The sequence below is a fragment of the Podarcis muralis genome, chromosome 4, assembly GCF_964188315.1.
Source record: "Podarcis muralis chromosome 4, rPodMur119.hap1.1, whole genome shotgun sequence".
Lineage (NCBI taxonomy): Eukaryota > Metazoa > Chordata > Lepidosauria > Squamata > Lacertidae > Podarcis > Podarcis muralis.
The window spans coordinates 96,266,475-96,280,869 of record NC_135658.1 but is presented as its reverse complement, the minus strand read 5'-3'; the positions used below and the strand labels follow the sequence as shown (position 1 = coordinate 96,280,869).

At 41.3% G+C, this 14,395-nt stretch overlaps 1 protein-coding gene across 19 annotated transcripts in view; it reads right to left on the bottom strand.

Annotated features, from left to right (window-relative positions):
* The window catches only part of MYCBP2 (MYC binding protein 2), a 140,974-nt gene that overhangs the window by 24,514 nt on the left and 102,065 nt on the right, over nt 1-14,395 (bottom strand). For 10 of the 19 annotated variants that reach the window (XM_077927733.1, XM_077927735.1, XM_077927746.1 and 7 more), the window contains 8 exons: nt 10,705-10,806; nt 7,069-8,715; nt 6,338-6,507; nt 4,333-4,577; nt 3,055-3,222; nt 2,158-2,315; nt 987-1,186; nt 185-334 (listed from right to left, as the gene is read on the bottom strand). In XM_077927733.1, coding sequence (XP_077783859.1) covers nt 185-334; nt 987-1,186; nt 2,158-2,315; nt 3,055-3,222; nt 4,333-4,577; nt 6,338-6,507; nt 7,069-8,715; nt 10,705-10,806 — 2,840 coding nt within the window. The remainder of the gene's footprint in view (nt 1-184; nt 335-986; nt 1,187-2,157; nt 2,316-3,054; nt 3,223-4,332; nt 4,578-6,337; nt 6,508-7,068; nt 8,716-10,704; nt 10,807-14,395) is intronic. The other 9 variants (XM_077927739.1, XM_077927748.1, XM_077927740.1 and 6 more) reach the window with 2 other exon arrangements.

Genomic DNA, 14,395 nt, shown 5'->3' with positions numbered 1-14,395 from the left:
TGCCTGTTAAAATAGAAAACTGATGCAATTCTGGTATTTTATTTTATTTTATCTTCACTGAAACACTGTCTTCACAGGCATTATGAAATCTGCTGAGGCAGTATTAGGTGATTGGGAAAAGGTGATGCACTTGGTTCCATAGTACATCATCACAGTGAACTAAGTTGCAAGCACTTCAACTTACTTGTTCAGCGTTTTCTTTGTTTGCTTTGTTCTCTTCATCCTCTTCTTCCTCTGGCTCCACAGGGGCAGGAGTCAGGGATGCCACAAAATGCCATAAAATATCGTGAAGAGATGTTGTTTGAATGACATTGCAGAGAAGCCAGTTAAAAGCCTAGAAACATAAAAGTCGTGGAGTTTAAGTGCAGAGGAAAACTGGAGGGGAGATTCCAAATTTCAGAGGATGCAATAGTATTTTGTAGAAAACACGTGCAGTTTATGCAATCCATGATAGTAAGACAATCTAGACACATGTAGGGCACTGTTATTTTTTTTTTACAGACATTTGCAGTTAGCTGGCTGATGATGTAGTAGTAAGAAAAACAGAAAGTTAACTCATGGGAGTGACAGGTGCTGGACTGAAATGCAAGTAACTGCATAAACTGCATGTACTGGTTGTTAGTCACATTTAGAGAAAAGTCAGTACAGTGGAACCTCGTGTTACGGACGGTTCCGGTACTTCCGGGTTGCCGCGGGACGCAAGATGAAAACACGCAACCTGAAGCGGACGTATCATGAGGTTTGACTGTATTCTGATAGCAATGTATGTGCAACTAAGGCAGCTGGCTATACAGAGGAACCAGAAATAGATGGCATTCTAGATATCTTAACCTAGCACACTCTTAAGCAAGTTTACTCAGAAGTAAGTCCAGCTGCCTACATTCACACATCACGATAAAACACTTTGGAAAACTAAAAACGCTACTACAAAGAGAATGAATTACGGACGTGACACTGATTCGGATGATAATTAAGGCACTAAATACCTCCATAGCAAACACCCGGCAAGCTGATTTTCTTAAAGCTTGTTTCATTGCAATTTCAAGTCCCTCCAAGTCATGATGTTGGATTACAAATGCCAGAACAGGCCACTGGAAATTTCTCTCTCCTTTGGAAAGAGAGCTGTGGGCGGAGATTAACCGAGAAAGTTCAGGAGATGGATGTCTCAGGAGAGAGGACCCCACTTCTATTTAAAAGCATAAAAATACGTACATATTAGAGAGTTAATAATATACTAAGGAGGTTAGTATATTAGTATTAATTTACTGAAAGCAGAAACTGTACAAATAATCTGTCCAAACATTACTTGTTGGTTATACTGAACGAGTATCTTAATTCTCAGGCAAACAGTTTGGCTGCAACCTTTTACAGTGGTGCCCCGCAAGACGAATGCCTCGCAAGACGAAAAACTCGCTAGACGAAAGGGTTTTCCGTTTTTTGAGTCGTTCCGCAAGACGAATTTCCCTATGGGCTTGCTTCGCAAGACGAAACGTCTTGCGAGTTCTTGCGAGTTTGTTTCCTTTTTCTTAAAGCCGCTAAGCCGTTAATAGCCGCTAAGCCGCTAATAGCCGTGCTTCGCAAGACGAAAAAACCGCAAGACGAAGAGACTCGCGGAACGGATTAATTTCGTCTTGCGAGGCACCACTGTACATTCATCAGATATTACACTTTGGATGTTCAGGCTCAGACAGACATTGCTTTTGGATGTGCTGTGCATTGTGGACAATTAGAAAGCTGAACACTTAAAAGGGGGGGGGGTGCCCATTGTGCATAATGGTGAAGGGGCTCACTGACTCAATACTGACCAAAAACAACATTAAATGCAAAAGAAGAACGCCGCAGGGAGAAAATAAAGAAACAAAAGAAGAAGAAGAAAGGGCCTAACTCTTTCAAAAGAAAAGCTTTTCCTGAAGGTGACGGCCAAGATGGAAGGAAGCAAGAAGGCACCAGCCATGTCTCTTTGAGAATGTGTTGTGATGACTGGGGGCAGAGTCTTCATGCTAAAGCCTCTGTCACTTAACTCTAGAAAGTTCTGATCGGTGCTCTGCACCAGAACTCATATTTGGGATTGCACAGAAATCACAAAGAAGCAAAGTTGCATATACATCCACACAAATAGTTAAATATTTTCACAGCTGGCAAAGTTTATATCCTTACCTGCATCTCCACTGTTGACTCTCCTTCTGGGGATAGCCTTTACTCGTGCAGGTAAAATGGAATGTTGTTTATCATATTCCGATGCAACGACTGAATACGACCTCTGAAAAACTGTGCGCTTTGCTAAATCTGTATCTGTGATAGGACTAGTCTCTAAACTAGAAAGATAACAGTGCATTAATTAACACCTTTATAGGTATATGCATTTTAGCAACCCAATAATTTAAGTATATCTCCTAGTAACAAACAGGGAAAGCTCATGAGTTCAATCAACCATTTCTTGATCCTGGATTTCTAAGGTTTCCAAAACGGATTTCAAACCATGCATTTAGGAGTGAATCCTGATTAGCATTAACCATTGTGCAGATATAATTACAAACTGTGGTTAAGAGGCTTTTACATGGTAGAAGGCTTTAATTCAGGGATGGAAAGCATTATGTCTGTGCTGGCCCCCAGAAAATTACAAATTATCTTGCAAATTCTAAGATGTTCAGCAGCAGGGTTTCAGCTTATCTAGAATGAAACAATCAACGCCTTTATTTCTGACAAAATTATAGACTATATGAACCTTTTAAGAGTTTCTATGTCAGACATTACATTACATTACATTACATTACATTACATTACATTACATTACCATTTTTACTAGATTACCAGTTCCCTAAATGAAATATCATGAAGGTTAGTGAAAGGAATCAGAGTTTCTTCTTGAGCTTATAAAAAAGGTGGTAAACATAAATTGTTCTTCACACTATCCTTGCTTTCAGTAAGTGTAGTAAGATGGTCTCTGGATGCTTTTCTCAAAGTAGTGTTATGAAGAGTTGCAAATAAATAAATAAATAAATCACAATTTAGCAGTTAGCACACCAACACATACTAACATACACATTGGAATACCTTGGTGGCATGGATTTCATGTTACTTTCTGGCTCCTCAAAGACATTAGGACTGGCATCAGGAGTAACAGATATATAAGGTGCAGGTACTGAAGTTGAGCGCAAATACCTCATCTCATCCTGAAAGAGGTTGTCGTCTTGATAGCCAACAAAGTTTTCATGATGATGTCTGAAAAGAATTAGACACCACATGTTATGTAAAGCCAAGGCTTTTTCGGTCCAATCAGTCATCAACCAATCATTTAAATGCATAAACCCAACAAAAATGATATATTACTATCAGTTTGCCTGACGGTTACCTAAACACACCTGGGACATAGTATTTCAACTAACTGTCCAAAGATACTAGCTCATCAAAACCATACCACTACACAGGCTAAATGTCTCTAAATTCTGATCAACCGAGGAAGCTTTCAAAATTATTAAATCTCATTTTACAACTCCCCTTTTTCCTAATTTGAGAGGTAAAGGTTGGGTGGGATGACAGGCTGAGCAACAAGTCAGCAAGGTTCAAAATACAAACCTTGCAAGTGCCATCTGCATATGCACCCTTTTCCAAGGAAGGGAGGTTCAGCAGCAATAGGACTCCCAGCAAAGGATCTTATCTGGAAATTCAGTAAGATCTCTGGAGAGAATCCAACTGCTTCTCTTTGTGGAAGCAAAGACAAAATGGACTCCAGCCAGAATCTGTCACTTCCAGTATAGTCTATTTTCTTATGAGATTTTACATTCTATACCTTAAGAAGATAGTCACTCCATCGTGCCCAATGAACTCTTAAAGTAGTCTGAATGCCATGTGATTGTGCACGTGCACACACAGAGTTCAGTAAAGCAAACAGACTTCTTAAAGCACAGACATCTAAAGGAACATCAGACACTCAGAAATGAGCTAGAACTCTTTGGAAGAGCATTGACTGATAGGAAGGTAAATATAGTAAAACATAATCAAGACACAGTTAACATGTGCTTTTAAAAACTTTAAAACCCACCTGTAGCCATGCTTGAAAGAGCTGAATGTTATTTACTGAAAATGTTCTAACACACACAAAGGTAATGATTATAGTTAGTGATTCCAGTTAATTAACAGATTGCTTCTTTAAACTAGGAATCCTTGACCTAATAGCAATAATGATTACCCTTAACACCAATACAGTGGATTTTGAGTTTTAAAGTTATTGTTATCTCAAGACAAAGTAAATACATTTTAGAAAAGCAGAGTTATTAATGATATTAAGGCACATTTGGGAGGGAGTCAATATGTGTCTTTGTTTATTGTTACCTTGCTAACGTCTGAAGATAGAGACAAGTCATTTTAACAGGGAAATCCTCCGAGATGCCTTCCTTGACGCTCGGAAGCTGCGACTGGAATGGTTTGGAAGGGTGGTAACACAGAATACTGGGCTCAGCTGCACTGCTCAAGGCCAGCAAGAACAATGCATTTGCTTTGATCACTTGATGGGCTTCCATGGTGGGCAAGGCACGAGGTGTCTTAACTTGCATTGGCTTTCTCCTAGACTGTTTGACCTACAGGGAGACAAAGAATGCTACTTTGTGACCATGGCAGTGGAACTTCAGGGTCCAACAAGAGGGAACAATACCCTTGCTAAGCACTGGTGACAGCAGCCACGAAATTAAAAGACGCCTCCTTCTTGGGAGAAGGGCAATGACAGGCCTAGACAGCATCTTGAGAAGTAGAGACGTCACCTTGCCAACAAAGGTCCGTATAGTTAAAGCCATGGTTTTCCCAGTAGTGATGTATGGAAGTGAGAGCTGGACCATCAAGAAGGCTGATCGCCGAAGAATTGATGCTTTTGAATTATGGTGCTGGAGAAGACTCTTGAGAGTCCCATGGACTGCAAGAAGATCAAACGCATCCATTCTTAAGGAAATCAGCCCTGAGTGCTCACTGGAAGGACAGATCGTGAAGCTGAGGCTCCAGTACTTTGGCCACCTCATGAGAAGAGAAGACTCCCTGGAGAAGACACTGATGCTGGGAAAGATGGAGGGCACAAGGAGAAGGGGGCGACAGAGGACGAGATGGTTGGATAGTGTTTTCGAGGTTACCAGCATGAGTCTGACCAAACTGCGGGAAGTAGTGGAGGACAGAGGTGCCTGGCGTGCTCTGGTCCATGGGGTCACGAAGAGTCGGACACGACTAAACGACTAAACAACAACAACAACAACACCAGAGCTCCACTGCTTATACTTCATCCCTTCTTCACTACTCAACCAGCATGTGTGGGTGAAAATGGAAGTATGCTTCATGTGAACTTCTGTTCTTGGTATCACATGGAGGACAATCTTGGCCGCTCAGGATAGCATCTCCCTCGGGCTTTGAACAGCTTATATGCCTTTGTAAGAAATTATTCTTGCATTCCACAGATACAACACAGAACTGATAGCAAAACCAGCAACCCCTACTATAAATGCATAGTTTTCTCTCTTTCACAGTCACATGTGGAAAATGGGAGCACTGAGAATTCAGTACACCCAAATGTGACAGCCCTGCAGGTCTAAGGGTCACATTCTTTTCCCATTTTTGACTTTTTGATTTTAGCCCAGTAAACAGCAGTACTGCAAGTAAGTTCATTAAGCTTACTAGCCCACTTTTTGTGTGATCGTTAGCCACTGTCTTACTTGCCATATTTCTATTTCAGTCTTTTAATGGCATGGGCAGCCTGAAAGAAAGAACTATTTTCCAACTTATAAAAGCTTGCTTTCCTGGTCTTCTGAAAGCAATTCATAAAAACAGTCAGGGAAACAGCCATTTACAATCTGGATGTAAGGCATACACGTGAAGTGCAATATTAGCTGCAAGATACGCTTTCTGGAACCCCAAAGCCCAGCGAGTTCTCAGACTTCCAGGTACAGTAGGGAATAATGCAGTCAGAACACACCTAGATTGGTGTAAGGCAGGGGTCTGCAACCTTTAAGACAAAAAGAGCCACTTGGACCCGTTTCCGAAGAAAAAAAACTGGGAGTCGCAAAACCAGGAAGGTGACATCAGGACGGTGCGTGACTAACGCACGCACTGCCCCCATGCGACGTCACAGCCAGTACAGCGCCCGCCACAGTGGGGAGTGTCGGGGTGCACAATGCGCCTCCTCCCCTCGCTAGTATCTGCCCCGGAGCCGCAGCAAAGGTGTAAAAGAGCCACATGCGGCTCCGGAGCCGCGGGTTGCAGACCCCTGGTGTAAGGAGAACAAAGGTACATTATTCCTAGAGGGCATTCCTGCAGAAACTCCACAGTCTTGCTGTAGAATGGAAGAAATAAATTAAAATACCTTTTCTCTTGCTGCTGCCTGCTTTTCACGGAGATATTTTTCTCTGCACCGATCACAGACTAGGTACCATGTGCTTCCTCCTATGCCACCATCGCCACAATTGCCAGCCCATCCTCCACAGAAGTGCCCAATGCTGTTATAGCCTTGTCCACCAGCATAGCGGCCACAACCTTAAAATAACGAAAACTCATGTTTAATCGTAAGCTCTAAATCCATTATTTGGTTTGCCTGGCCACATAGTCACAGAGAGCAGAGTCTTCAAAGCAGGGGTTGCAAACCTTTGGCCTGTGAGCCAAATTTAGGCCAGCACAGGTCTCGATTTGACCTGTAAGGCTGTTTACCCCAAACCACGCCCACCTGTCCCATAATATGCAATATCAGGTGTGGGGCACACAGAGACGTGGCTCCTACGGAAAGCAGGGCTGAAATCACCATCCATCAGCTGATGAGTGGTAAAGTTTAAGTCTGAGGTATCTACTGCAAGATCACAATGTGGTGATCAAAAAGTGTGTTGTCCCTCTTATCAGGCAAAAGTGGCCTACCCAATTCTGGTCCCCACACACATTCGGGCACCACGTTCTTTGGTTTTTACATGAACAGGGCGAACATATGATGAAACGAAACACGACTGCTGCCATCATGCCTATAGTTTAGCCCGCAAACAACTCTGGCTTGGTTCCCATTCTCTTTACCTGATGCAAAAAATCACTTTTGTGAAACGAGCATCTTACCTGGGTGAGCTTGTCTCATGTGGTACGTCACTGGATATGGGTGGGATTCCCCACACAGTTCACAGATGGTATCTTTCTCTGGTCCTCCCACTGCAAGCTGAGCCATTTCACCAAAGAGATTTCCCCTCGGTCTGGCCTCCGCTTTTTCTTTCTTCTTCTTTTCCTTTTTGGACTTCTTGCTATCTTTGTCGCTTTCTTTCTTCTTCAACACGGCACAGGACCCGGGGCTTGGGAAAATCATGTTCTGAGAAGCTGCCTTGATTGTTGCCAGCGAAATGTCTTCCCAGAAGGCTACCAGATGTTGGAGGGTTAATGGAAGAGGAGACTTGGACTTCATAGTATGGTGACTGGTAGTTTCAAAAGAGGTAGCTTCACTTTTTCCATCCTCGCATCGTTCATGAAGAGGAGGCTCTTTAAGCATAGAGAGGACCTTATTTTTGTTTATGCTGCCCATTTTCGATATGTCAGGCCCATGGGGAGCTATGTTAAACATATTCAGAGCAGAAGATATTTCCAGGGAATGTCTGTTCTTCAGCTTGGTTTCTTTCTCCTCTGCAGGCTGTTGGCCAAGATTGCTTCTAATGGGTGCATGCTCTTTCGAAAGTTCTGGGTTGAATTTCAAAAAAGACGAGCAGGCCATTGCATCGTGGACTATTCCTTCATGCCACAGGAAAGAAGCAAAGACAGCCCGGGCACATTCAGCCACAGATGGAGACATTGCTTGTTTGGCGGGCTCTACGGGTCTGGAGCCATCGCCTTTGAAAAGGCATACGGACTTTTCCTTTTTGGGTCTTGTATGCCTATTTGCACATTTGCGGCTCACTTTGGGAGATGCCCTCGTGTCTTGCTCATCTTTCAGCGGTGCTTTTCCTATGCTGAAATGAACTTTGTTCGAGCAATCGTCCACGCTCTTGAATTCAGAGTTATCTTCACAAGTACTGTCTGTGATGCTATTGGTCTTTAAGGTACTTGAAGTACAGACTTCAACAACTTCACTGTGAAGGTTTTCTTGCACAACGTGAGGGGAAGGGGCTCGGTTTTCGGTTTCAGCCCCAGGTTTCCCATCTTTCGAAACAATTTTTGGTTTGGGAGAAGTGGACCTTCCCCTCAGTGGTTCTGTTAGGGGTGCTTTCTTTTTGCGAAGGGTATCTGGGTCAAGTGTATATGAATCGGACTTAGATCTCTCCCGAGGCGGATCAAGCTTTGTTTTCACTGGGGCTGAAGGTTTCTGAGACAGGGTCTTCTCGTGAGGAGATGAGGAACGGCGAGATCCAACACCAGATGTGCAGGATTTCCCTGCTGAGATCGTCTTTGGAGAAGATGATCGGGTTCCTGGCCCTGGAGATTCTGCCCTCAGACCAGATGTTGTCCTTCCGTCAGATTTTAAGGTTTGCAAGGTGTTGTGGTTTGGAGATAATGATCTGCTGTGGGAATCTGACCTCAGTTTTGCAGTGTCAGATTTTAGCATCAACGATTCGCTCGCAGATAAGCTCTCTATATTCCTGGGCTTCTTCTGGTCTGTAGCTTGGTGGCTCATACGGCTATCGGGTTTAGGTGACCTGCTGTCTGCTCTGTACTTCGAAGCCATATCGGATTTCCCTGCTGAAGAAACTGGTCTAGCAGCTGCAGTGAAATTCACTCTGTCACCTGTATGGCACATTTTATAATGACATTAAAGGGAAAGTGCTCATTTATAATACAACAGATCACAACGCAGGATAGGAGTAGAGAATACTAGATAGATAGATAGATAGATAGATAGATAGATAGATAGATAGATAGATGATAGATAGATAGATAGATAGATAGATAGATAGATAGATAGATGATAGATAGATGATAGATAGATGATAGATATAGACAGATAGAAGAGAGAAAACAGGGAGTTCAATACTTTATTGGTTGGATTCAGAGAAGCATGAGAACTCAGTTTGCACAATGCGACTATCTTGACTTCTCCTTGATATACACCAAACTGCTTCTGAGGGTCAACAGATCTTCTAGAATGGCATGGAATTCGACAGGGTGGGAGGATGCAGTGAGGCTGGGGAATTAGCAGAATTAGGAACAGGAGCAGAAATGACCCTTGGATTCAAGCCTATATGAGGGTCTCCCTGCTAAAAAGTAGTAGAACTAACTGCCTCCTACAGGAAGGTGATTGCAACTAGGACTACTGCCTCAAGAAATGTTTGAGTGATCCAGTCAAAACAAGGTGTGCTGCATCTACAGCTGAACTACCGAAGTTGGGTGTGTGTGTGTGTGTGTGTGTGTGTGTGTAGGTAGCACACTTTTGCATGCAAAGGCCCAATATGGCAAAGTTATTTGTGTATCGGGAAAGGTTTCTGCACATAAGGTTGGATCCAGAGCTCCATGTGGAACTTCACTTATGGAACAGGGCACACTTAGGTCTCAGTTCGTGCTCCCCCCCCCCCCCAAAAAAAAAAAAAATCTGCCACAACACCCCACTGAAGGGGAAAGGAGGAATTGGCCAAAAAAAATCTCCACTTTTCAGAGAAGTCCTCAGTAGATCCAACCCCTTTCCATCATTGAAAGGCGCCCTTCCACTTGAGGATGTGCCTTAGATTCAACTAATATAATATCCTTTCAAGATTGAGACTAGAGGTTTAACCGTGTTCAACTTGTAGCTAAATTTTTTACTTGAGTGTACATATTCAAAACAACACTCTATACGTAACATCACTACCTCAAGAAGACACAAGGAAAAGGCTAATGTCATTCCTTTTTTATTTTAACTGACAAAACTTTTATCAAAAAAATTAGTGACTAGATTTAACAGAATTGCACTATCTAGCATTGAGGTTCTTAAACTTTGCTCATCTGACAACCTACAACTGGCTAAAATATACATCGAAAATATCAACTACAATTTAAAGAACCGTTTAGAGGCATATTCTGCAAGTCATGTTCAGCACAGCTAATGCTATAAAGGCAAGACCAATTCCACCATGAACTAAAGTAAAATCTAGCTGCTCAGTCCTACTCACTTGCCTCTGAGGAACTTGGAGGGAGTTCCTGCCTGGCTTAACATCAGGAAAGGACAGGGAGAAGGGTTGGGAATGCTGCTTAAATGATTCTGATTTCATATGGACATGGTGCAATTTCTGTTTCTGTATTAAATCTGAGTGTGCTTTTAGCCTGAAAATCTTCTGTAAGCTACATTGGGACACCCGTGGGAAATAAATATTATTTAAAAAATAAATTAGTAAATAAATGAGCCCATATAATGCTTCTCAATTGTACCCCCCCAAATAAAAGCACACTGTGTTCCAAGTATGTAAAAAATGCTATTCTATTTTTGCTTAGATATAAACAAGACACTAAATCATTTTATTCACTGTAAACTAAAATAAATATATTGCATTGCTTCCTTTTCCACAAGGAGGCAAATAATCATTTCCACGTATTTCCCAATGCTACTGGAGTGATTTCCGAAGCTCACGTTTATGAATGTTGAGTCGTGCATACCACACATTTATAGTTAGTCATTAAATTATTGCACTTAAGAAAAGCAAACCTTTTTCGAGTGAATGAAATGGGGTGCTCAGCAGGAAAACATTTACTTATGGATTTCCAACAAATTATGAATAACCTGTCTACAATGGCATGCATACCCACCCTTTAGCTTGTGAGAGAGAGATGAAAGAGCAGAAGCAGGGCCAGCTACATCATTACTTTTGTAAATGCGCTCACGAGAAGCAAGGCAGCAGGATGGAGTTTCTATAGTGGAAAACAGTGGCACAGAAGCAGCATAGATTCAATGGGAAAATAGCAAAGATAAAACAAGCAAAGCAAGCAGTTCTGATGAGACACAACTTTCCTGCAGCATAATCAAATTCATTTTTAGCTTACGCTTAAGGATTAAAAATAAATGTTCTAGATGTTACTCTCCTCCAAAATAATAAATTAATGTTATTTTTCAAGACAACATTAGGGAAAACCTCAGCCCAAATTCTCATGGGAAGCAAATGGTTGATTAAATAATAATAAGAATGAAACAGCAGCTAATGAATGGCTTTGCTTTGTTCTGCTCATTGATTGCTTTTGCTGTTGTTATTGAGCAGGGGTGCATTGAAACCAAACATGTTGTTTGACATATCTGAGTATTATTTCATAAGCTTAGGTGAACATATTTTTTCATTATCTGGCTTGGCATTTGCATACAAAATTGAACTTTCACAGAAAGAAATAACCACCCTGAGAACATGAATTATTTGTTATTCTTCAATGGGGGGAGGGGAGTTCTTTTTTCCAAAGTCCTTTTGCTATTTCAGTCATATAGCATAACACTAACTGAACTAAAAGACAAAGTATTTTGCTGACAATGGCCCAGTTAACATGTCACATAAAAATGCGGTCTAAAACAAGGTATGGATTAATGTGAACCCTGGCATCTTGCTGCATGTTGTCTGAACCCACTATCATGGTTTGTTTCCCGCCAAACAATGAGCGGTAATCCAAGAACACACACGATTTGCTTGAAAAGAAACAAGCCACAAGCTCAGGTTTAGATAACAGGACAAAATCAGACTCTGGCTTGTTTTGTCTGCAGCGTAACAGCAGTAGGGGAGGAATGGTGTGAGAACATTTGAAAAGCATGCACTAGAATGCTGCTAATTCACATTGAACCACAGTTTGCTTTAAACTATGGTTTAATGTGACACGCAGGCAAGGCCAATAGCTTGTGCAATAGATAAATTCACACCAATCTATAGTGGTACAGGGGAAAAAATGGTGTTGGTTCTTGCACACTTTATACTTGGTCCTCACCTCCTTGCAAAGGGGCAGGGGACACTGTTGCAATAGGAAATAAAAATCTCCCTTTCTTTCACTGAATCCTGCCTCCACCCCATTTTCTTTGACCGATAATAGACTTAGGGGACACTGGATGGATCCCTTAATGGAGAGTTGGGCAGTAAAAGTCAACCCCGATTTTTTCTACAACAACAGCTTTCAGGTTAACCAAACACTTGAGTAATAAATGATGAAATCTTTTCGTTTTGCCTTATTAAAAATCATTTATTTTCAACACACTATTCTCATTCTAGCTTATGGGGTTCTTCTTTTCTAAAGGAGGCCTGCTTTACCTAGAACCTTTTGTGCTCTAAGAAGGGCCAGCGCCACCCCCCTTAAGGCATGCTATTTTGGGGGCAAAATGTCTGCTCAGAAGGGAAAATATTGCATTCAGGAAAAATGAACTTTTTAAACTTCAGCTTTACTATAAACAGAAGATCTAAAAAGTCTGCTATAGGGACCCAAGCCTATGAATGGAACCAAAAGAATTCCAGGTGCTAGAAATGTACTTGAGTATAGTTTCGACATGTTTATTCTATTTTTGATACTTTTTGGAACTTGGGGAACTTTGGGTATTTCATAAAGAATGTTCCTGTCCAGCCTCAAGATTTTGGCTTTTGCTAATATAATGCTATTCTTAGGATGGGATGGCCTCTGCTCAAAAAAGAAGTGTACGGTTATATTTTGAATCTTATGAACCAGGCTTTTTTTCACTAACATGGAAGTCTATTTCTGGGTGTTGTTTCTTTTTTAGGACCTATATTTAATTTGGTTAATTAATTTTTAGGACCTATTTTTAATTTGGTTAATGACAACATACATGTCATTACACTTTAATTTTCATGGCACATTTTACAAAAAGGAAACCTGATTATTCTTATCTGTCTAATATGCGCTTATAAGAGCATTTTCTTACATTTTGCATTTATATCCTTTATCCTATTCATGTAATTACATTTTGCTTGAGGAAGAAAATTTCCAAATTCATTATTACAATTAAGTACATTTCTAGCACCTGTGTGTCCCCCCCCCCGCCCCATTTTTTGTCTGTTGATAGTGCTATCCTAGTTTTATGGTTGTTATCCCCATACCAAACCCCCATATCAAACACTGTTTCAAAACCAGTTTGCCATGCTGCATAGGGGATTGCTGTGAACAGGTTTAATGCTTCCTTGGACTCATATGTTGGCTGTTGGCCCGTGTGTGCATGCGATAAAGCTCTCTGGATCAGAGTCATGATAATTTTTTTAAAAAATCAGTTGTAAATCTGTTAAGATTTCTCATATAGCACACATTTGCAGGGGTTAACAGTACACATGTTGTAGGGAATAAATAAATTAGGAGCAGAGAGTAAGCCTGAGTGAGAACAGTGTTATTTTACTTCCCAGTAAACATGCAAAGGACTGCACTTTAATTTGGCCAAGAAACATTAACGTCACAAAATGTAAAAATGGTATTGTGCTCTATGTTATCACATAAGCAGGTTGTTTTATTGAATGCTCTACCCTCATCAACTGAGGGCCAAACTCAGCTTAAGATGAGATGTTAAATCTGCCTTTGTTTCTCAGGTGCTGATCAAATTCCATCTGCTGGGTGGGGTGATAATGAAGAGGATCAAAGCAAGCATGGAAGGGAGACTCTCTTTCCTCCACTACTGCTGTCCTGAGGAATATTCTTCTTCTGAAGTTGTTACTTACTTTGAAGGGGGGGAGGAACCCTTATTGGGAATTTGCATTTCCTCCCAACACAAATACAGGTTTCAGAGGAAGACGTTTATTCAAGACCACAGCAGGGGAACTAAAGGAAAGATCCTACGTTACATATGTGCTGATAATAGGCTCTCGTTTTTTGGAAGCTCATGCAAAGGTGTCCCAAAGTGTCCCAGGAATTTTGACTTTTTGCCAGAACTGAACATAGTACTCTGCACTTCAGTCTCAAATGAGCCCCTTGAGTTCGACGTGACTGAGATCCTTTGGAAAGCTATTAGACCAGTCATCACTATTACAGTAGACATTTTATGAAGACTATAAGGAAGTGTCTTGTTTCACACCCAAAAATACTATCCTCAAGTCAAAAAGCCAAAGATCTAGTAGAAGATGAACTATTATTCCAATTACAAAACACCATTTACATTTTCTTCAGGTTTCTAAATAAGACAGAAATCTGGGGATCGACAAGATAAAAGTATCCGAGGCATTATCCTGCTCTCTCAGTGGCCAGCCATATGTTTTTGGGAAGCTAGAAAGGTGGACGTAAGCACAACAGCACTCTCCCCACTTGTGATTCCTTGCAAATGACATTCAGAAGCATACAGTCTTCAACAGTGGAGGCAGAACATAGACATAATGGCTAGCAGCTTTATCTTCCAGGAATCTGCCTAATCTTCTTTTGAAGCCGTCCATATTCTACAAATTTTTAAGCTCATCCTCAAAAAGAGCCATAGAACTCTGCTATGTGAGAAAGATGAAAGAGATGGAAGCAACTATGTAAAGAACGGGAGTAACAAGGAGTAACA